General features: G+C 35.0%; 3 protein-coding genes across 8 annotated transcripts; 1 reads left to right on the forward strand and 2 right to left on the reverse strand.

The window, feature by feature from the left end:
- Positions 1-1,131: 1,131 nt before the first annotated feature.
- LOC101898529 (uncharacterized) lies at positions 1,132-3,917 on the reverse strand. The gene is made up of 4 exons (XM_020037951.2): positions 3,683-3,917; positions 3,392-3,612; positions 1,600-1,893; positions 1,132-1,536 (listed from the first exon to the last, which is right to left on the reverse strand). Exons 2-4 carry the CDS (start codon positions 3,582-3,584, stop codon positions 1,310-1,312), a joined length of 714 nt encoding a protein of 237 aa, XP_019893510.2. The 5' UTR covers positions 3,585-3,612; positions 3,683-3,917; the 3' UTR covers positions 1,132-1,309.
- A 2,396-nt stretch (positions 3,918-6,313) lies between these two features.
- On the reverse strand, positions 6,314-10,126 carry LOC101898350 (putative serine protease F56F10.1). The gene is made up of 8 exons (XM_059126359.1): positions 9,979-10,126; positions 9,435-9,849; positions 9,245-9,365; positions 8,067-8,302; positions 7,871-8,006; positions 7,372-7,812; positions 7,134-7,303; positions 6,314-6,539 (listed from the first exon to the last, which is right to left on the reverse strand). Exons 2-8 carry the CDS (start codon positions 9,748-9,750, stop codon positions 6,412-6,414), a joined length of 1,548 nt encoding a protein of 515 aa, XP_058982342.1. The 5' UTR covers positions 9,751-9,849; positions 9,979-10,126; the 3' UTR covers positions 6,314-6,411.
- Positions 10,127-12,113: 1,987 nt separating this feature from the next.
- Positions 12,114-22,803, forward strand: LOC101896036 (uncharacterized). Of its 6 annotated transcripts, none has more exons than XM_059126358.1 (11): positions 12,114-12,572; positions 12,640-12,753; positions 12,903-12,992; positions 13,056-13,367; positions 16,791-17,057; positions 17,117-17,359; positions 18,913-18,972; positions 19,030-19,149; positions 21,586-21,676; positions 22,217-22,315; positions 22,388-22,439. In XM_059126358.1, exons 1-10 carry the CDS (start codon positions 12,167-12,169, stop codon positions 22,284-22,286), a joined length of 1,773 nt encoding a protein of 590 aa, XP_058982341.1. In that variant the 5' UTR covers positions 12,114-12,166; the 3' UTR covers positions 22,287-22,315; positions 22,388-22,439. The 6 variants fall into 6 exon arrangements, with proteins under 6 accessions (XP_058982341.1, XP_019895016.2, XP_058982337.1 ...); XM_059126354.1 differs by having other exon boundaries at positions 12,115-12,572; positions 21,586-21,669; positions 22,388-22,803; XM_059126355.1 differs by having other exon boundaries at positions 12,115-12,572; positions 19,033-19,149; positions 21,586-21,669; positions 22,388-22,803.
- Positions 22,804-24,395: the final 1,592 nt, after the last annotated feature.

The following is a 24,395-nucleotide window of genomic DNA, read 5'->3' on the forward strand; positions in this document are numbered from 1 at the left end:
TTATGTTTTTTTTTCTTGGATATAATAAAAAATAGTCTCACGCACAGCACTAGGGATAGATTGCAAATAAATGCTGCTGATCCACAGAATGAGAGCAGAGGTGGTGATAAGCAAGAAATAAACCAGTATTCTTCTTCGATGAGCTTTGATTTTGCTGTGCAGTTGGTGCCAAATCTGTGCAATGAGAAAATGGTAAATCAGCTCTCAATTAAATTGAGAATAAGCGCATAATTATATTTATTACCGATTATTCGATTGGCACCAGAATAAATAAATTATTGATCCAAAGAGATTTCTTAGTCAACACCGCTCATGTAAATTTTTATCGCTCACAGAATAATTTTTAAAATATGATGTATTGTAATCTGTGGGATTGCGTAGTCAAATAAGAATATTTAAAATAAACACTTTTTAATAAAAAAAAAAAACTTACCAAAAAATGAGAAAATTATATTTATTGAAATTTTTAAACTAAAACAAAATTTTTTGACTTTCAACAGAGGGGAAAATTCTTTTAAGGAAAATTGTATAATTCTCAACTTTCGCTAGTTACTGATGGCGACAAAATGGCCGAGAAATTGCATTTTGGAAGCCATTAGACCTCTGTGACGCTAACCAAACCATATTTAGCAAAAGAAAATTCAATAAACGTTGAACAATTGTCAATTGGCTGATAAATAACAAGCTTGTCAGCACATATTCTACCGATAGATGGCGTGGGAGATGTTAATCATCAAACCGAATATATTTTAGATTTTAATAGTACAAGATATTTCGGTTGGCAAACATTGAAAATAATACTGGCAAGCTCCACTCTACAAAACCAACTAATAAACACATACAAAAATAATTTTAATTTTTACAAACTTTTTGCCAGCCAATTTTGGAATTGAAAATGTTGAATGAAAAATGATTAAAATTTGAAAAAATTATAGAAACGCGTATTATAATAACCTCCGAATGACGTCGTATAAGAAAACATATATAAAACTACATATATTTGAAAAGAAATTTACAATTATTTGACATATCAATGTTCCCAAGCCCATCTATATGCCTTCCAGTAAACATTGTGCGTTTTGATTCTAAAATATTATTCCCAACCCACACCCTGTCGATTACCAGCCTCCCTTACTTGTTATTGAAATTATTTATTCTAAAGATTATTACAAAACATTGTAAAAAATAATAAATATTAGAAGAAACAAAATAATTCGCTGTGCAGTTATAAAAATAAGTCCCAAGGTGACTCAAAGAGGTACATCCTTTATAGCAGAAACATAGTAGAGCAACCTTGTTTTTTGACATTTCACTTCCTCGATTTCATGGCTTCCCGCTGTTCGTCCAAACGTTTCATGAATTGTTTCCAATACTGCTGCAGAGTAGGATTTTTCAAAATATACGTATCGATTAAACGCAGTGTCAAACAAAAAACATAATAACACAAATCCCAAACATAGATCAATGCGGTGAAAAAGTACTTTTCCACTTGATCCCGATTGGGTAGTTTAATGTTCGGTGGTTGGATAGGGGAATCTGAAAAGAAAGGAGGAATATTGAAATTAAATTAAATAATTAAGATGATTCAATCCAGCCTACCTGGTGGCGATTTGGGAGGTTTTGTGGATGAAAACTTACTACATGGATCTTTTGATGAACATGACGTGGTTGCAGATGTGGATGAGGTGGTGGGAGATGATTTTGCTGCAGCTAATGCTTCTATGAGGGGTTTTGCTTGTGATTCCATGGTGGAGGGGGCTAATGGTTTAGTTGATGATGATGATGAACTTGATGCTTGAGATGTTGAGATTTCATTATTTTTAGTAATGGGTGAAGGTTGGGGTGCCGCATTTGAACCGAAATGTTTTTGAATTAACATCGATGTAGTGAAAACTAAAGAATTGTTTAAAAACATTAAGAGAAAGTTTAACATAAATAAAATTCATAAAAGATGAATAACAGCTACTGCCCTGTAATGCAAAAACATAAGGTATTTGATATTAGCATTAACTTCGGAATAGTCTCCATATAACCGTGCATTCATAGTTCACGTTTCCAACCGATTTGGTATGAAGTTTAAAAAATTCTATATCTTAAAATATGAAGATGCTTTTGTACATGGTATAATCTCTCTAAAGTCATTTACAAAGTTTGGCTTAATAACTGGAAACTCTTTTGGGGTTTTAATCTACAGACCGAGAACTAATTTCCCCGAATATCGTTTCTACAAAATGCATATTATGGGTTTTACCAAATTTAACATACCTGTTTCTAGGCTCAATTTGATAGTAAGTGCTAAATTCCATCCACGTTTGGCGAACAATAAAACGCAAATCGGTAGAAGATTTATATGGGAGCTATATCCGTATCTGAACCGATCTCGATAAAATTTAACAAAGGTATTTCCGAGCTGTATTTTTATATTTCCCAAAAATATTCTTGTTAAAAAGTACATATTACGGCAGCAGAGGACAAAAATAACAAATCGGATGCAAAATATATATGGGCGCTATAACTATATCTGAGCCATTTTCGATCAAATTTGGCATACTTATTTCCAGGCTTAATTTGGTCGTATGTTCAAAATTCCATACTATTTGACATGTTTGGTGCACATTAAAAGCAAATCGGACGAAGATATACAGGGTGAGATGAAAAAACTGCAATCAACTTCAGACTGCTGTCATTTCTAAGCCACTCGTCCGACAGCTGTTAAAATTATCCCAGTGACAGCTTATATTGTTAACAAGCGTACAAAAGCATTTTGGTGAGAATTTTCCAGAAAAAAAGTTATTCGTGATGGAATTCAAGCGTGATAGTGTGATTTCTTTATATTTGGCTGGAAAACCACAAGTGACTAACGTTAGAGCACTCCAGCAGTTAAATGTGAGCAAATCTTTTGTGTCTCCCACCATCGCTCGTTACCGTGATACTGGTAGCGAAAAATGGCTCGTGGGCTGAACCTATCGCAATATTCCACTCGGCAAATATTGAAAAATGAACTCGGAGTGAAGCCATTGAAGTTTCAAGAAGTGCAAGAACTTACACCGCAACAGGAAGAAACTAGACTCAAAAGAGCTAAAGAGTTACTTCGCTTGGCCGAAAGTGGTACAATGTTTATGCGTAGGTGTAGAATAAAAATATGAGAATTTTTAAAAAATTCCGAGCCAAATGTGAATTCTGGACAAGGAATTTAAAATAATGAAATTTCAACATTCGTGCCGATGGGTGACGATATCATACTTTATCAACATTTTAATACAATCCAGATCGTGCAGATGCATTAGCTCATAAAGAGTCAATTTCTTATATGAAACAGGAAATTAATACATGAAAAATCGATATACCTCCCTTGGCGAGTGACTTCACCATAAATTCAATCAATACTTACTGTTCTTTGTATCCTTTGAATAGGCAGCCGTCATAGGTGGTTGTATTGGTCGAATATACCAAGTTGTAGTTGTGGATGCAGTCGTCGTCATTGTTGGGGCAGATGATTTTACGGTCCAAGTATACAACGGAGCCGGTCGACAGCGGGTCATCAGGAAACGCATACCTCGGGAGGCCAGCATATTTTGAGCCATTTTGTTTGTGGATTTGCTTCGTATGATACTGAAATGCAACATATTTTAGATTAAAAATATAAAATTTATCTTGCTATTTCCATTTTTGCAATTCTTGCCTCTGCTGCTACACTGCACCCGGAATGAGATCACTTCAAATGTTTTTGGTTGATTGTCAACTGGTTGGAAAACAAATGTCGACTATAGTTCTATGCAAAAGCTTTTTATTTCTGTGCTTGTTTCTTCTTTGCAAATTAAGCTTTCGCGTTAGATAAATTAATGGCGCAGCAGTTTGTAAGCTCTTTCAAAAAACAAAAGACATTTAATAAAGTGACGTTTTTGAACGTTAAATGCAGAAAATTTAAATGAAAAGTTTTTGAAAAATAGATATTGGCCTACTTTGACAATTTGTGTTTTAGTTGATGGTTTTAGGTTTAGGTTCAAAAATTCAGCTACTTTCGATATCTTCTGCAGTGAGTGGGGGGTAGGTTTGGCGGGGCAATTTTAAAGGTTGCAGCGTATTTTATTCCACACATCTTCATCAATTAATGTCCAATACGAATTGAGATAACCATCCTGAACCTAATTGCGCCAATTGACTGGGCTGGACTCCGAGGACGGCCTTCATACTGTAGTTGTTGATGGCATCTACAAATAAATGGTTATGCTGACGAACGGGAAGGACCTTCTCCTCCTCATGTACATTGTCCACTAGTGTCATGAGAAGACACCCTGTCGCTGTTTTCAGGGCAGGATTCTGGCAGTACTGTATGTTCTTCCACTGCACAGCGCATATATCCGCAGGGAACACCAGGGCCGACGTATCGCGTAATAAAAGATCTACAAGGTCTTCTTGTCCGCAGCCCATTTGCTGCCGGCTAGTGCTTTGACGACCTGGTTCCTACTTTTCATTTTGTCGCAGAAATCTGTTGAATACTCGGACGACTTGAACATGTTGTCGAATGTGATACCTATAATCTAGGTAATAGGTAGGTAGTTCGTGGTCGGAATTATACCTCGACCTGCACACATAACTCGGAACTGATTTAGAAGGGAGCAAGCTAGATATCGTAAAATCATCCGCATACGTTACGATCTCCATGCCGTCCGTAGAAAATGTAGACTTTAAAATTCCGGAGACATCGCTCCACCTTGGGTAACTCCCTGTTTCACTCTACGGGGCTTGGCCTTGCTTGACTTCAGTAAAGTCCAACCCATTTTCCAGGCTTCGGGAACTATTTGGGTGGCTAGCGACAGGTTGAGAACTTTTGTCAGTTACTCAACTCCCGGCGTATCCAGTTGTTTTAACATTACCATTGAGATTCCGTTTTGGGTCCAACGCTTTTGATGACTTATGGTCGGGATACCATAATATTTTGTTGTTGCAAAATGGTCAGGCTTAATCCCATTATTGTTATTTTTATAAAAAACGTTTGTTTATTAGTCGAGAACGATGCTAATATTTACCAGGGGGTAAGGCAGGGAATACCTAGGTTTCGGAAAGATCCACTGATTCTCATCAGTTCCCTTGTTATACCCTACACCACAAGGTGGTCAGGGTATTATGTCTTTGTGCATTTGAGATAGACCCATAGTTCCTTTTGATGATCTGCATAGAATCACATTCTGAGTCGATTTATGCATGTCCGTCCGCCTGTCCGTCCGTCTGTCCATGTATTTTTGTAAACAAAGTACAGGTCGCATTTATTGCCCGATCCAAATGAAATTTTGAAGAAATCATTTGTTTGGCCCAAGGACGAACCCTATTGAAATTGGAAATAATCGGTAAAAATTTAGATATAGCTCCCATATATATCTTCGTCCGATTTGCCCCGAATTGTATGGAAATTTGCATATACAACCAAATTAGGCCTGAAAATAAGTATGCCAAATTTGATCGAAATCGGTTCAGATATAGCTATAGCTCCCATATATATTGCTCATCCGATTTGTTATTTTTGTCCACTGCCGCCGTAATATGCACTCTGTAACAACAATATTTGGAGAAATATATAAAATAAAGCTCAGAAATACCTTTGCTAAATTTTTCGAGATCGGTTCAGATTTGGATATAGCTCCCATATATAACTTCGTCCGATTTACCTTTTATTGTGCACCAAACGTCTAATATTTGTCCAAATGGGATGCAATTTGGCACTTACGACCGAATTGAGTCTAGAAGCTAGTATGCCACAATTGGTGAAGATCGGTTCAGATATAGCCATAGCTTCCATATATATTATTCATCCGATTTGTTATATTTGTTACACACAACCGTAATATGCACTCCGTAACAACGATATTCAGGGAAATATATCAAATACAGCTCAGAAATATCTTTGCCAAATTTTATCGAGATCGGTTCAGATTTGGATATAGCTCCCATATATATCTTTATCCGATTTTAATTTCGTACAATTAATTGCGTGCAAAATGGGCAATACAAGTCCGAATTTAAAAGATACAAATGCTTCGGCATATTAAGTCCTTTGAACTTTAAATTATAATTATAATCATAGCGTGTATTATTGAATTCTCCCATAAAAACTTTTAATTGTTATGTGGAGCTCTACTAAATAAGCAAAGTGGTGTAGGGTATCATAAAGTCGGCCCCGCCCGACTTTAAGAGTTTCTTTACTGGTTTTTTGTTTGGGATATTCTCCCCAGACAAAAAAAAAACTTTTTTACCCAAGTAACGAGTCGTCTGCCTAACCATCTTGGGATTACATGCATTAATTCTACCCGGGAAATAGTTGTTTACATCATCTATAAGATTTACTGATTATTTGGTATATATTTTACAAAAATATTTTTTACATTAATTTTTTTTAATATCAAAGATTATTTTTTACATCTTGGTTGCCGAGTAACCCTCCAAAAGTTGAGCCAAATATTTCAAAATCTTGTGGCGTGCCTCAACCAGTTGAGGTGGATCCGTTTTAATGGGTTCATACATGTTGGCGCAATGAGCAGTTCCTAGAGAAAGAAATTATTTGGTTAAAAATGTCTCGAATAAGTGACAGTCGAATTTGAGATTGGAAAATTATGTTGTGACTTAAGTATGGAATTCAATTTGGATTTAGTTTTTTTTTCAAAGATGTACCTTTTCTAACGATTCGCTAATAACGAATAAACGACAGTTAAAATTTACCGATTTTTGTCGGTAACTAAAAAAGGTAGAGAATCTCAGTACAATAGTGCGGATCTATAGTTACCAAATACAATTGGTAATGTTTAAAAACAATTTTTGTAGAAAACAAAACTGTTTTATCTGTAGGTAGTACAAATGGGTATTTTGGAAATTAATGAATGAACTAGGATATTCAATATTGATTTTATCGATAATTGCCACTGCAAATAGCTCCTTGGGCTTCACTTATTCTTGCACATTTTTTCAGGGCAGCTTTTTTTATGGTATGGATTTTTTGCAACACACTATTCTCTTTAACTTCCAGTTGGTTGCACTGGAGTCCGTTATGTTTTGCCTGTTTAAGTTTCTTTTTGATAAAAACAAAGTAACTATAAAGTTGCTTATGAGTCAAAGCAAACAAGCAACCACATTCTACATACCTTCAATATATATAGTTGGAGTATTTTTATTAATGGGTTTAATCAAACCCAAAGCATGCCAAGGATCGATGGAACCATGAACATATAAAACATTTGTGGTTGTCGGTTTCAGGCCTCCATAATATGCATTTGTTGAGGATATTACGGAATTCAAATAATCCGAGTTCATGCTAGAAGTAAGAAAAAATATTATAAAATATAATTAAAATAAAATATAATAAAAATATAGCTTCCTTACTTATCACCATAAATATCCATGCATTGTTTTATAAAGAAATCCAATTTGAAACGATCACCGAAAATATCTGTTGGCTTCTCGGACGTTTGATAGAAACCAAATTCATTGCATGTCTGCCACGTCCATTGGCGTGCCCCATTTGCCGCCTCAGAGGACCAAGATACATTTTGCATTTCCTTGATCATTTTATCATATTTATAATCTAAACATTTCTCATTGGACTCCTGCAAAATCATACTATTGACGGCTGCCAAACGTGTAACAGGTGGGCCCATTGTAGTATTGAGCATAACATCACAAACATCATCAATAGTTATTTTTGCATGGGGACTATTATCTTTATTGTATTGTACAACGCCAGCAAAATCACTGGCAATATTTTCAAAGAAATTCGAAATATCCAAATTATTTTCAATTGAATCCTTAATGGGAGTGCAGGTCCTATAAGAAACAGTATGTTTTAAAACCAATAACGTTAAAAATTGTAAAACAAACTTACTTGAACTTTTCATCCAAATTCCTTTGACCAATCATGTGTTTTAAGAGGATTTCAACTTGGGCAAAACCTTTACCCACAACATCAACACATTCGGGTTTATAGCTTGCCAAAGATGCCTTCACCACCTCAAAGTATTCTATACAAAAAAAAACTTCACATTCAGTACATTATTAAAAATTATTATTTGTTAACATACCAGTAAAATCTAATTTTGCCAGAAGTGGTCCACTCGTACTTATGGATCCATGAATTAAATCGGGATACTTTTCTCTGGCCCATGCTGCCAATGAACCGGGATAAGAACCTCCAAAAGCTATCCATTTTTGTGAAGGAGCCAAATTGTATTGTTCCTTCATGGCCAATACAAATGCCCCCAAATCGGCCAGTGCTTGTTTGGATGTTAAATATTGCAAGTTTTCAGTTGAAAGGTCGCTAGAAGTATAATGATCAAAGACATAAAATGGTAAAGACTTGGCAAAACGCCTTTAGAAGGTCCCAGAATATCTTTTCATAAATGATCCAAATAAATCTCATCCTTGAACAGGGAATTTCCCAGCAATCAGCAAGACCACATCGTCGGCGTAAGCCACGAACTTTGCTCCAGTTTATGTTACAGTTCGATTAGAATGTCATTTATCACCAAAAGCCAGAATAGTGGTGACAGAACCCCTCCTTGCGGAGTGCCCTAGTGGACATTTTCCTAACAGAACACTACCCCATTGCTTGAATTGATTATTCTGCTGCAGGCTTACAATGATAGAGGGAAAACTTTCTTAACCTCTACGAAAAATATAATTTTCAATGAGAAAAGAATAAACCTTATATTTTCGTTTTTATTTTTTTATATGGAATCTCATTTATCATTAGGATGAACACAATGGACCAATAGGTATCCGAGTGGAGTGGTTGTTTATATAACTGCGCATCCTTTAACCTAACCTAATGGTTTTCAAAATACATGCTGAGTCTAAAAATCTTTCGTAAAAGTTCGGACCTTCATTTGAGAAAGGAAGGAGATTAAATTACAGAAAGTCAAAAAGACTTTTCATAGTTTTTTTTTTTCATTTTCATTCTTTAAAGTTTTGGCCAAATTTCAGAGGGCTTCTAGGAGATAAAAAAGACCCACGCAAATATTTTCATATACAAGGGTTAAGTTTAATATTACGCTTGCTCTCCAAACTAAAAAGGCTCTAGAATAAAGCTTGTTGTCAGCTTAAGGTATCCTGAAGCTGTTGATTTGATCAAGAATGAGAACATTACAGACATTGCTATTGTGCCAACATGCAATTACATACATGTCCTTTTTTCATAAAAACCAGGTAAATAACAGTTCGACCGGAAATGAATTTCATCCATTTCTTTGTTCAAACTCACCTCGTTGGATGTGATTTGCCATAGAAACGATGTTCCAATTGAAAACACAATGCTCCAAAGTGTTCGGCATAATGTATCCAGGCACCTTCACGCATCCACTTCTTGGAAGCTTCAGCTTCACCTAAAATATATAATTAAAACCAATTTAATATTTTAATAAATGGCAAGACCTCTCTCCTCCCCTACATACCACCAATCATCAAAAATATAGGTGCCGTACTATCATTGCGATAATGTTCATCGTTGACAAAATAACGTTGTTTCCAAACATCTTTGTTTGTGTCACTGAAATGATCCAGGGGTTGTTCGAACCACAAATCTGGTACTTCACGCTCGCTTTGCAACGAAGGAATTTTACTTGGCTCACCAAGGAAACCATGCCAGTAACGTCCCAAATGATAGCGTTTACTCAGGGCCGACACTCCTTTCTTATCATCAGCCAAAAACAGTAAAAATATCAATAGCACAATATTCCGCAAGCAGAGATGAGAGGCTGAGACAGCCATGTTTTTTTTTTGTGATTCGTTTCTTTTGTGTTCAATTGTTTAAGCGCGGCTTTCAGTGCAAATTCTGCGATACGATTTCGATTAGCAAAAATGATAAAGCTGCAAAATAAAACATACATTTTAATTCGTACTTAATTTTTTTAAATTATATTAAGTGATTGGTTATTTGTTTAATTTGCACTTTTTGCTAGGGGTTATTTCTTTGTCTAGGTTACACATTTTGCTTACCTCTGTGTGTTATTCTTTTTGTCAGCTTTCTTTGGTAAAGTTTACTTTTCCATGCGCTGGAAAAAATTAAATCGACTGACCACTTCAAATGTTAATTTGCAAATAAAAATTCCATGTTATGCTTCTCGGCAACGACATTCTCTCAGTGCGTTTTGCCTTGTCCAATTTGTTTGAGAAATCATTTATACCCTCCACCTTGGATAAGAGGGTGTATTACTTTGTCATTCCGTTTGTAACATCCCTAAATATTCGTCGTAGACCCCATAAAGTATATGTACTCATAATTAGCATAAAATTCTAAAATTTAGACGAACAATTTCTATTGTGTCTAAGATGGTTGGTATTGAACATGATATATCGGTCCATGTTTTGGTATATTCCCCATATAACGGTACCTCCCGATATTCGGTGTGTTAATGATTTTTGCCACATTTTTTCACGGATTTGTCTAGAAATTGGTATTTGTAGGTCATAATGGATTCCAGCTCGTGTGACGAAACATTATATGTATAGGTTCACGTTTTTGTATAGCGAACTTATTACGGTACCTACCGATATTCAGTATTTCGATGATTTTTGCCACATTTTGGCATTTGTGGGTCATAAGGGGTTCTAGTGTTTCCTTTACCCTAAAATGAAGTGTGTTAAAAGTTCGGCTCGACCGAACTTATCAGTTTTTTTTACTTCTCCTTACTCATCGTGCTCTCGTGTACTTTTTTGTTTGTGTGCGCGCTCAGTAAACAAAAACAATAACAGCTGAAGTAAATTAGGGTGTTTCTTTTAGATTTTTAAAAATTAAAAATATTTGTCTTCTATGAGAAGATTATTTGGTTGAGAACCCCTTTTTTGATTGAAAGCCTTTTGGTCTCCGATTAGAAGACTTTAGTTTTTAATGAGAATACCATTATGTCTTCTATGAGGATACTTTTTTTTAGACTTCTTTTGATTTTCCATGACCTTCTATGAAAAGACCATTTATTCTTAAAATGAGAATACCTTTTGGTCTTCATTTAAATGACCTTCTAGTCTTTAGTGAAAAGGCCATTTGGTATTCAATGAGAAGTAATGTTCGGTGTTCTATAATAAGATTCTTTGATCTTCTATGAGAAGAGATTTTTTGGTCCTCTATGGGAAGACCTTATTGAAGAGATATATCCGTGTTTGATAGGAGATCTTTATATCTTTTGTGGGAAGACATTTTTGTCCTCTATGAGAAGACCTTCTGGCCACACATGGAAACATTTTTTGGTCCTCTAAGAGAAGACCTTCCGGTCTTCTATGAAAACCCCTACTGACCTTCTAGGGAAGACTTTTCGTCATTTATGGGAATACCTTTTTGATATTTCCGCTGTTTTTAAGAAGACCTACCCGTGTTTAATGTGAAAGCCTTTCGGTCATTTATGAGAAGACTTTTTGAACTTCAATGAGAGAATGTTTTTGTCTTCTATTAGAAAACCTTTTCAGTTTTCCGTTAGAAGTCCTTCCCATCTTCTATGAATGGAACCTTCTTCTTCTTCTTCTACAAGAAGACAATATGATCTTCTGTGGAAAGAGCTTCCCGCCTTGTTAAAAAAGAACTTGCAGGGTTGTATGTGAAGATCTTCTTGTCTACTATGAGAAGAACTTTTTGGACTTCTATGAGAAATCCTTCTGGTGTTCAATGAGAAGACTTTTGGTCCTCTATGCAATGACGTTTTGGTCTTCTATGATAAGACTTTTGTTCATCTATTGAAAGACTTCTGGTCTTCTATGAAAAGAAGTTTTTGGACCTCAATATAAAGTTTTTTTGGTTTTCCGTTGGGAGACCTTTCCACCTTCTAAAATAAGATCATTTGGTATTCTATAAGAAGACTGCATGGTCTTCTGTGAGAAAACTTTTCTGCCTTCTATGAAAAAACATTCCGACTTCTATAAGTAGACCTTACCGCCTTTGATGAAAATACCTTTTTGTCACCTATAGGAAGATCTTCCTACCATCTTTGAGTAAACCTTTTTGTCTTCTATGAAATGAATTTCCCGTCTTCTACGAGGGGAACGTACGGGTACAAAATATTCACGGCCGCCCTACTTTGAAATATTCCATACCTGGTTCTTTTGTCAAAAAAAAAAATCATTATTTTTTTACTTTTGTCAAAATAATATTGACTTGGAAAAAAAATTAGTTTAATTTTCATTTTAAAAGTCCAAAATGTTTTCCAAATCTCCAGTTCTAAATATTGCTTCGAAAAATATGCATATCGCTAAGAAGTGCTACTCTTTACTTATTAAATCTCGAACAATACACGGTGGTGGTGTTTCCAAAACAAAATTCAGACCTGTGATAAAAATGTCTCCAAACTTTTCTGGCTTTGAAAAATTTTGCATGCGTCCAATGAGTTCTAATGGAAAGGAGAACGATAATTCAAACAAATCTATGGGGGAGAAGAAATCAAGTGAAATCTTGGAAATAAAACCCATTTCCAAATCTTTGGTTAATCAATTGAATTCGAAGTTATCAAAGCAAGAGACCACAGAGAAGGGGAATCAAGTACCTCCAGAACCTCGTACAATTTTGAAGAAAGTTTTCAAAAAGCGTTCTCGCCAGGAATCCAGAGGTTAGACATGGGAATGTTTTTATGTTAATTTGGGTTTTTTCGTGACTTTGTTTTTTTACAATTCCAGATGCCCTCCATGATCCTACAAATGTGTTGACACGTCGCCGAGGTAGTAAACGAAGAATTATGATAGTACAATTGTTGGAAAATACGGAAAATTCAAGCAATTCCAATACATTGGGTATATGACACATATATTAATTAATAATTAAAAATGCATAAATTATTAAGAAAAAAATATCTGCGTTTAAAAGAAATAAAAATGTAGAAAACAAAAATCCTCCACGACTGTTACAAACCTAATACTAGTACCATATTTTTCCATTTCAGAACCTTCTGACTTAAAAACAAAAAATTACAAACTGGAAATCCTGGCCGATCATGAGGGTATTGGCAAGTCTATGCTAACACCAAAGAAGGGTATGTTGAATAAAACAGACCTCAATAGATTGACACTGAAATAATCTTTCTCTTCGCTTAAAGTTCACATAGAATTTATGGAAGAGGACAACTTGAAAGACATTGAATTGGAAAAGAATCCATCGCTTCAGTTGCCTCCTACTGCCCAAACGAGTGTGGCCATTAAAAATGATACCAAAAAAGCTATATTCAATGCCGAAACAGATCAATTAACAAAGATCAAGTATTCGAAAGATAGCCAGGAACAAGTTACAAATCATAAGTTTTCCAATGATAATCAGGTTCTAGCAAAAAATTCCAGTGGGTACCAAAAAGATATACCAAGTAAGACAGCCGATGTGACGAAAAACATTGTGCCTGAACCAAATAAGAAGGGTAAGTTGTTGGGTTTGGGGTTGGGATACTAAATCAATATCCGTAAATTAAAGGCCTTTTTATACCCTCAGCCATATGGCTACAGAGGGTATATATCATTTGATACGGTCAAAACGTGCCTAGTCGAAATAACGGTTTTAGACCCTAGGTCTCTTTGGACCAAATCCGTTTCAGAACATTTGGAGTCGATCTACCAATGTCCGTCCGTCCGTCTGTCTGTCTGGCTGGCTGGTGCGCACGATAACTCTCGAAGGGAGTATCCGATTTGATCCAAACTTAGTACATCGTAATATTTTTGTCAAACTTAGATCGAGTTCGGAGATGTGTGGTACCTCCCACACAAAATGTCAACATTTTCAAAGAAAATAATTTGTTGCACAGAAAGAATAAGGATAATCCGATTTTGCTCCAACTTTGCATATACTAATATTTGCATCCGAGCTAGGTTAAGTCTAAAAATAGACAATATCGGTCCACTCCATCAAGTACCTCCCCCACAAATGGTCAAAATTTTGAATAATTACAACTCTCATAAAATTTGATGTAAGAGCCCGATTGTCTTCAAATTTCACACAACCCAATATTTATATTAACCCAAGGTCTGGTGTTAAGAATGACAATATCGGTCCACTCCTTCTGGTACCTCCCCCACAAAAGGTCGAAATTTTCAAAGAATATATTTTATAATGCACAGAAAGAGAAAAGATAATCCGATTTTGCTCGAACTTTGCAAATCCTAATATTTATGTTAGTGCTAGGTCCGGTGTGAAAATGGACAATACCGGTCCACTCCATCAAATACCTCCCCCACAAATGGTCAAAATTTTGAATAATTACAACTCTCATAAAATTTGATGTAAGAGCCCGATTGTCTTCAAATTTCACACATCCCAATCTTTATATTAACCCAAGGTCTGGTGTTAAGATGGACAATATCGGTCCACTCCTTCTGGCACCTCCCCCATACAAGGTCAACATTTTCCAAAAAAAAAAAAATATTTTCTGCACAGAAAGAGTAGAAATAATCCGGGTTTGCTCCAACTTGGCAAATCCTAATATTTTCGTCAGCTCTAGGTCTAGTACAAAAATGGATATTATTTGTCCACTCCATCAAGTACCTCCCCCACAAAAGGTAAACATTTTGAATAATTATAATGTTGTGTTAGAATCCGATTGTCTTAAAATTTCACACATTTCAAAATTTTTTTTAAATCCAAGATCTGGTGTTAAGATAGAATATATCGGCCCACTCCTTCTGGTATCTCCCCCACAAGGGGTCAAAGTTATGAATAACCAAAACATTTATAAAACCCGATATCAGGTTCTCTTTATATTTCACACATCCCATTATTTCCACTAACAAAAGATCCGTTGTGAAGATGGGATATATCGATTTGATCAATCTAACCAGAAGTCAAAAGATTTTAAAATAATCGAACATTGGCCGAGGGTATACATCTGTCGGCAAAACCGACCGAAACTTTTTAACTTGTTTATAATGTCAAATGATTTTATTGGGTAATCATTTTTATAAGGAAATAAATAATAGGATAACATTTAAATTGGGTGTGTACAATAATCAAAAATAGGGTATCGTGCACTTTTTATTATTATGTTCAAATAATATTTGAAATTGTAGTTTACCCTAATGCAGGAACTTACCAACAAGTGGGCCGACATGACCTATTTTTAAACCTATTATTGTTAAACCTCTCTATAAAGTTTCCTCGCTCTACATCAAATGTGACGAAATACATCTCAAAATATTGAGGTCCCGTTGTATATGATCAATGCTTTGTAAAAGCCCTTTTGGGGCTTTCATCCACAAACCGAGTACTATCAAATACACAATATGAATTTTCCAAAGTCCTGACTGGCTATTGGTCAGTGAAAGAACATTTGGCGCATATTTGGAAAAACGCAAAATATGTAAAAATTAAAATGGTTTTTTATAAACCATGATATACATTAGGCATACAAATTTCTTCTCAGAGACTCACATAAGTTTATATAGAATATTTTTTTTCCTTTGACACTTCCACAAATGTATAAAGGGAGATTTGGACTTTGAAATGAAAACCTTCCAAATTAGCAGTAAAAACTTAACCACATTATGTTTAAAACTTGTACGTTCCCGTTTATAAGGTTTCAGGTGTTGTAAACGGAATGTAAAATTTCATTTCATTTATGGTAGGGGGATATAAAAATTTCTAGGCACTTCTCGAATTTAAGACTCATTTAGACTTCAGACCAATTTTTATACCCTACACTACAAGGTGGTCAGGGTATTATGTCTTTGTGCATTTGTTTGTAACAGGCAAAAGGAAACGAGATAGACCCATAGTTCCTTTTGATGATCTGCATAGAATAACTTTCTGAGTTGATTTATGCATGTCAGTCCGTCTGTCCATGTATTCTTGTGAACAAAATGCAGGTCGCATTTATTATCCGATTGAGATGAAATTTTGCAAACAACATTTGTTTAGCCCAAGGACGAACCCTATTGAAATTGGAGATAATCGGTAAAAATTTAGATATAGCTCCCATATATATCTTCGTCCAATTTGCCTTTTATTGTGCACCAAACGTGTAATATCAGCCCGAATAGTATGGAATTTTGCACATACAACCAAATTAGGCCTGAAAATAAGTATGCCAAATTTTATCGAAATCGGTTCAGATATAGATATAGTAATATGCACTCTGTAACAACAATATTTGGGGAAATATATCAAATGCAGCTCAGAAATACCTTTGCTAAATTTTATCGAGATCGGTTCAGATTTGGATATTGCTTCCATATATAACTTCGTCCAATTTACCATTTATTGTGCACCAAACGTCTAATATTTGTCCAAATGGGATGAAATTTGGCACATGCGACTGAATTTAGTCTAAAAGGTAGTATGCCAAATTTGGTGAATATCGGTTCAGATATAGTTATAGCTCCCATATATATTGTTCATCCGATTTATTATATTTGTTACCCACAGCCGTAATATGCACTCCGTAACAACGATATTCAGGGAAATATATCAAATACAGCTCAGAAATATCTTTGCCAAATTTTATCGAGATCGGTTCAGATTTGGATATAGTTCCCATATATATTTTTATCCGATTTCAAATTAATTTCGCACCAAATGGGCAATACAAGTCCGAAGTTAAAAGATACAAATGCTTCGGCATATTTAGTCCTTTGAATTTTAAATTATAATTATAATCATAGCGTGTATGATTGAATTCTCCCACAAAAACTTTTAATTATTAAGTGGAGCTCAACTAAATTAGCAAAGTGGTGTAGGGTATCATAAAATCGGCCCCGCCCGACTTTAGGACTTTCTTTACTGGTTTATTTTGGTAAAGTTGATATGTGTCTGTGTCTGTGTTGATTATGAAAACATGTATATGGCTTATTTTCAGACGAGAAACTCCCTGAAAGCACAAAACAACCAATAAACCCCATTTCTCTGTCACCACTTGTGACAGATAATAAAACTTCTAATCACAAGCAGCTATTTAAAGATGATGGACAATTGCAAAACTTTCTTGTCGATTCCATGAAATCTTCGAAGGCAAGTGAGACTTCCATGAGTATGGCAAATTTATCTTCTACAAATGCGAAGAAAATCGATTTTACCAAAGACGAAATAAAATTAAACAGTTCAAACACAAAGTCGGATGACAGTGGTGAGTATGTTGATATAGGAATAGCACGATAGTAGAAGTATTCAATATTTTTCTTTTAGAATCAATATTTCTGATGTCTCTACCACCCCAGGGAAGTTTAAACAAACACAAAGAGATGAAAAAGGCCGAAAATCCTACCAAAATAACAAAACCATCATCTTCGACACAAGACGACTTATTAAAGGTGAATTCTTTGTCTAAAACAACAACAAGAAATGATGCATCAAAAAATATACCAAAAAAGATGGAGAACTCTAAGTTGGATGTTAATAAGAAAACAGAAACCACGGATTCACGTAATTGTATACAAAAAATATTAACATTACTCTGTTCCAGAACCTGACAGATTATACTGCCAATAACTGATTATACCCTACACCACATAGTGGTAAGGGTATTATGTCTTTGTGCATTTGTTTGTAACATGGAGAGAAACGAGATAGACCCATAGTTACTTTTGAGAACCTTCATAGAATCACTTTCTGAGTCGATTTATGCATGTCAGTCCCTCTGTCCGTCCGTCCGTCCGTCTGTCCATGTATTCTTGTGAACAAAATGCAAGTCGCATTTATTATCCGATTGAGATGAAATTTTCCAAACAATATTCTTTTGGCCCAAGGACGAACCCTATTGAAATTGGTGAGAATCGGATCAAATTTAGATATAGCTCCCATATATATCTTCATCCGATTTCGGGTTAAATGTGCACCAAATGTCCACTATCAGTCCAAATTACCTGAATTTTGGCACACCCAACCGAGTGCGGCCTAGAAGCAAGTATATCAAATTTGGGGAAAATCGGTTCAGATATAGCTATAGCTCCCATATATATCTTTCATCCGATTTGATCTTTAAGTCCCTCACATTCCTACTATGCACTCCACAACCGTGATATTTGGTACCAGGTATTAGATGGAGCACAGAAAAAGCTGTTTTAAATTTTATCGAAATCGGTTCAGATTTGGATATAGCTCTCATATATATCTTCATCCGATTTCGGGTTAATTGACCACCAAATGGCCAATATCAGCCCAAATGGCCCGAATTTTGGCACATGTGACCGAGATTAGCCTTTAAGCAAATACAACAAATTTGGAGAAAATCGGTTCAGAAACAGCTATAGCTCCCATATATATGTTTTATCCGATTTGGTGTTTAAGCCTCTCACATTCGTAATATGCACTCCACGAGAATGATATTTGGTACCAGATATAAGATACAGCCCAGAAATAGCTGTTTGTTATTTTATCGAAATCGGTTCAGATTTGGATATAGCTCCCATATATAGCTTCATCCGATTTCGGGTTAATTGTGCACCAAATGGCCGATATAAGTCCAAATGGACTGAATTTTAGTACATCGGACCAAATTCAGCCTAGAAGCAAGTATATCAAATGTAGTGAAAATCGGTTCAGATTTGGATATAGCTCCCATATATATCTTCATCCGATTTCAGGTTAATTGTGCACTAAATGGTCAATATCAGCCCAAATCACCTGAATTTTCGTACATAAGACCGAATTCAGTCTAGAAGCTAATACGTCAAATTTGGAGAAACCCGGTTCAGAGATAGATATAGTTCGTAAAATGCACGACAGAATTAGATAGATTTTGATTTTATACCAAATATCTCATAGAGCTCTGAAATGTCCTGTATAAACCTTTTTATGAGAGCTCTACTAAATATTCATAGTGGAGTAGGGTATCATATAGTCGGCCCCGCCCGACTTTTGATCTTTCCTTACTGGTTTTTTCTTTATGATATTAAATAAAGTCAAAACATGTAGACTTGAAGGTTCTGGAACAGAGCGCATACGTACACATACAAATTTCCTATATGCCTACATATTTGCAGACAATACAAAACCAAACTATAATACTGCAAGTGCCAGTATGCCAAAGGTATCACAATTAGGTAAGCAAGTCATTAGATACTAGCCAATGAAGTTTAATAACCGTCTCCATATATTAGCAGAGCCAAATCGTGCTTTACAAAACAAAATGGAAGTCAATACTAATATGAAGGGTATCCCCAAACCACTGGAGCCTATCAAACGGGATGTACAAAAGGATTCTCCGAAATCGGTAAATAGTAAGTGAAATTATTTTTAAACTATTTCGATTTATTCCATAGAAATATAATAGATAATCATATGCTATAAACGTCCCACACAAGAACAAGTTTTCAGTAATAATTACATTGTGCGACCTAAACCCAACAGATTATGAAAGTAGAGCTTAAAATTGAAGACACATTTATCGGCGTTTTGAAAGTTTACATCGTAACAAAAATAGAGATGGCAATTTCCCCCTTCCAAATTTATGGAAAATTTCGGATAAATATTCCTTTGAAAGTTTACATCGTAACAAAAATAGATATGGCAATTTCCCCCTTTCAAATTTATGGAAAATTTCGGATAAATATTCCTTGGAATCCTTACATTTTAGATATACAATGCCTTCTGCAATGTTGTTGACAACAATGCGACAATTATTTTGGTAAAAAATCTTAACCCTCAATCGAGTCATAAAAGGTGTCTTTTTGATACATTTTTCAAAATAATGTTATGCTTAAACGAGATCGTATCAAGTCAAAATTCTCAAGAAATTTATTTGTTGTAAAATTCCATTGTGGAGTAGGCATTTAAGGTCTAAATCTCATCTAAACACCAGGATTCATAAATATTAAAAAAGGAAGTTAGGATTAAAAAAGGAAGTATGTGAGTTTATCCAAAATACTGCTACCAAACATCATTTTAGAAGAGTGACGTCAAAGACACAATTATTCTTTATAACATTTCAATGAGAGTCTCTGAACAAAAGTTATTTCTATGGTTAATATGAAACATAAAAATATCATATATTTTGATTTAAAATCCTTTTTTATTTTCGACAAATTAAGCTCCATTTCCGAATGAGATGAAATTATTCTCTTCTTATTATCGGTACTATAATGAAGAAATGGCTTGGTTTGGTTTAAGGATGCGCAGCTACCCAAATTCGGCAACTGCTTTGCTCAAACACCTTTGGTCCATTGTGTTCAACCTAGGAAGAAATGAGAAATTTGGGGATAGGAGAGATGTAGAAGCGAGAAGAAGGAGAAAAGATTTGTAGATAGTGTAGCTAAGAGGCTGATCTGCCTATCCAGGGAAGGGCTTTGGCAAAATGTGTAAATGATGATGGGATCTATGTCTGAGAAGAACGTTAGAATTTCTATCTCCCATCTGCCAAATAGCATATGTCTCTTCTTAGATAACGTGGAACATGTGCAAAGTAGATATCTCTACCTCTTCTTCATCTGCACATAGTCTACAGTAGAATAACTTTAGATTTAAAGTATTTTTTAGTGGCAACCTTGCTTTCAAAAAAAAAAAAAAAAAAATACAGACACAATAGTCCAACGGATTTATATCTGGAGATTTTGGTGGCCATTGTTCGCTGGAAATGAAGCGAGGAACCACATTTTGTAACCATTCTTGAGTGGCACGTGCTGAGTGCGATGCTGCTGAGTCTTGTTGGAATGACAAACGTCTGCGGCCAAAATGTTCGCGCCCAAGGCTTTAATACACCCTCCAAAATATTTTCGAGATAATATTCGGCATTTATTCTGATGCCACGTTCGATTAATACGAGCAGCTAGCGACCATCGGCTGTTATGGCGGCCCACACCATCACCATGGCCGGCGCTTGAGTTCTGGTGGCCAACATTTTAAGCTGGCCTCTTTGGCAAGTAAACACGATCATTTTGTTTGGACAATCACGATCATTGCTGGACAACGAATGTTTTCTCATCGGAGAAAACCAAATTTGGCAGTTCACCACTTTCGGCCAAGCGAATCAACTCTTTAGCTCTTTTGGGTCCTTGTTCTTGCACTTTTTGGAATTTCAATGGCTTTACGAGCTAATTTTTCAATATTTGCCAAATGGAATATTGCGATATGTTCAGCTCACGAGCCATTTTTCGATCAAGTCGCTTCTAAACTTTTGCTGATGTTGCTGTTTTCTTCCGTCCACTTCCTTGACGTCGGGCTACGCTACCAGTATCACGGTAACGAGCGATGGTACGAGACACAAAAGATTTATTCACATTCATATGCTGGAGTGCTCTAACGATAGCCACTTTTGGTTTATATATAAACCAAATAAAAAAAAAATCACGCTAGAATTCCATCACGAATAACTTTTTTTCTGGAAAATTCTCACCATACGCTTGTAAACAATATAATGAGCTGTCACTGGAATAATTTTAACAGATGTCAGACGTGTGGCTTAGAAATGACTGCATTCTGAAGTTGGTTGCAGTTTTTTAATCTCACCCTGTATGTCGACTTGGATTCGACCAAAATGTACGGATTCCAAGAAATCTTAATGCATAAATGTCCAAAAATATGGAAGAGGGAGACCATTGCACCCTCTATCTTAGTTACTTGGTCTTCTATTTTTAGTTATACCTTCATAATCAGCTGGATTCTTCCTGCAATTGTTTTATTGCTGCACAGCGCTATTTATATATTTTTTTTATTCTCAGAGTGTCCGAAAAACATGTTTGGCGAATGTATGTCAGCGGAACAGCTGAAACAAAATCAAGAAAAACTAAAGATTTTCCAAAAAGGTGAGAGGTGAGCAAAATATAATATTTAAAAAATTGTATTTATATTGATAATCCTTGCAAAATATATTTATAATCCCAAGCCTTTAGCTGTGATGGGCCTTCCAAAAATATGTTTTAAAATCCACGTTTAAGCTAAAATATGTTCAAAATCCAACTTTTATATATCTGATAGAACTTTGAAAAATTGTTTTATAATCCACGTTTAAAGCTAAAATATGTTTAAAATCCCACATTTATATATCTGATAGAACTTGGAAAAAATTGTTTTAAAAATTTGTCTATATCTGCTGTTTTATATCTGCTAAGTCCTTGAAAAACATATATCAAAAGACCCAAGAATATGGCTAAGATAATTTTTGGGAAAATATGTTTTAAAAAATCCCAGTAATAGAATTTGCAATAAGTTAAGTCCTTGTAAAAATTTGTTTAAAAAATCCACGTTTGTTAAACTATTAATTCTTGAAAAAAAAAAACTTGTTTAAAAACTTCAGGTTTATATTGTTCCTATTCATAGAATCCCTCTACAAAATAAACTTGAATTTTACAGCACAAAAACCACAAATAAACCCAGTACCAGGAAAGAACCTTGGTGGCCCAGATGGTGGAAATCGAAGTAAACTCAAAGGAATAAATACTCCACCAAAAGGTACTTTGAAAATGTGTTTTTTTTTAATTTTCCAAAAAAAAAAGGAAAAAAACGCTTTCAATATTCGTCTAGGTTCCTATGAGAAGACCTGGAGTACCCTGACCATCTCCATTATGTATGTTGGGCTCAGTTTGATGATTTATGGTTTTATACAAACGAATTTATCTTTGAATTTGTGGCAAAATATTTTGAAGTCTCTTCAAGGTCATCAACTTCAACAGGAAAAACTTCTGGTGCAAAAAGCTTTATATCAAAACGATACAAAGGTATCAAACACTGAAAATGATGAAAATATAGAAAAACCTCCTAAAAAATTGGAGGCCAAAGAGGTAGCTGCGGTGGATCTTGTTGGCAACTTAAAGGAAGTGTAAATTTTACGGAAAAATCTACCTTGATATGATATGTGTAACTAGAAAATATTTTGAAAATTGAGAAACAAATAAAAAATAAATTCAATTTTTTGAAAATTATTGTAAACGCCCAACCAACATGTCAGCAGTTTTTTCAAAATTATTTGTGATAAATCCCCGGTGTCTGAAGAAAACCGTTTCAATGTTTTATGGTAATGGAAAACATCTTTTGGGTATTATTCCAACAAAGAAAACTCAAACGATGTGTCGCTGCAACGCTACCAAATGTCCCCCATGTTCCGAGAAATCCGGACAAAGCACCAAGGGAGACTACATTCGGGATAAATGCGATGTGTTCGACATACCTCACGGGAACAGTAGACCATATCGCATTTTTTCCTATTTCATGTTTCCCATAATTATTGCATTGGCCATAAATGTATTCTCAGTGCCGCATGAGGAGCCAGAATTGGAATATGTGCCCTATGAATATATGAAGGGCTCACAGCTATACCGAACTAAGTCATAAAAACATAATTCCAAGATATTTAGAGGTAAAGTAAATGCACTGCAATTAATTTCTGGAAGCAATATTTTAGTCTACCAAAAGAAAATGTAAAAGTCTACATTCAAAATTAACTAATGATATTAATTTAAAAGAAAAATAATTTAAATATATTACTAAAAAATATTCAAAAATAAAAAAACCTGCCTTGGTTCATTATTACTCTGAATAAAATTCGAAGTTTTTATACCTATAGAACCAAGTCAAAAAATAAAATAAATTGTTCATTATATGACTAAATGTAGTTGATGTTCCGGTTGTAATAAGCAACATTTGTTAATAGCTTTGGAAAAGGTAATGCTTTTTGAATGTCGAAAGTACAAAAATAGTTCTCATCAGATGGTACTTCTGTATTCAGTGAGTTTTGGCTAGCTGTACTGCTTTTAAGTGAAGTTCATTTTGCAAAATTAAATTTGTATTTTCGTCTTCATCGAATTTTATTTTCATGTCAAGTTCATCACCTATTCGAAAGGTATCCTTATTCGGAGACTTAAAATCTAAATTGAATTTCGTTTTGCGGAAGTCGTAAGACCCTTCTGATTTGTGTATGCTTTTCCACTGTTGCAGCGAAGCTTACGCACTTTGCCGGGTCCATTCGCCTTTTCAAAGAAAATATTTTACTGCACAGAAAAAATGGATAACGCGATTGTGCTCCAACTTAGCACATGCTAATATTTGGATCAGTGATAGGTCAGTTGCGAAAATGGGTAATATTGGTCCATTCCATCAAGTACCTCCCCCACAAAGGGTAAAAATTTTGAATAATCATAACTTTTATAAAATGTGATGAAAATTTCCGATTGTCTTCAAATTACACAGATCAGAATATATTTATTAACCCAGGGTCTGCTGTGAATATGAAATATATCGATCCACTACCTCTGGTACCATCCCCACAAAATGTCAACATTTTGAATATCCATGAAGCTCATAAGACGCGAAATTATTCAATTCCATTCAGATTTGGTACATCTCAAAATTTCCATCAACACAAGATCTTTTATAAAGATGGTAGAGATCGGATCATTTCTTCTGGTACCTCCCCACACAGAGTTCAAGATTTTGAAAAACAAAACTGAAATAAAGCGAAATAATCGTCCAACTCTCTATAGATTTCACACATACAAACATATTCGCTAACACAATATTTGTTGTGAAGATGGTA

This window comes from Musca domestica, unplaced genomic scaffold (genome assembly GCF_030504385.1).
Source record: "Musca domestica strain aabys unplaced genomic scaffold, Musca_domestica.polishedcontigs.V.1.1 38, whole genome shotgun sequence".
In the NCBI taxonomy this organism is placed as follows: domain Eukaryota; kingdom Metazoa; phylum Arthropoda; class Insecta; order Diptera; family Muscidae; genus Musca; species Musca domestica.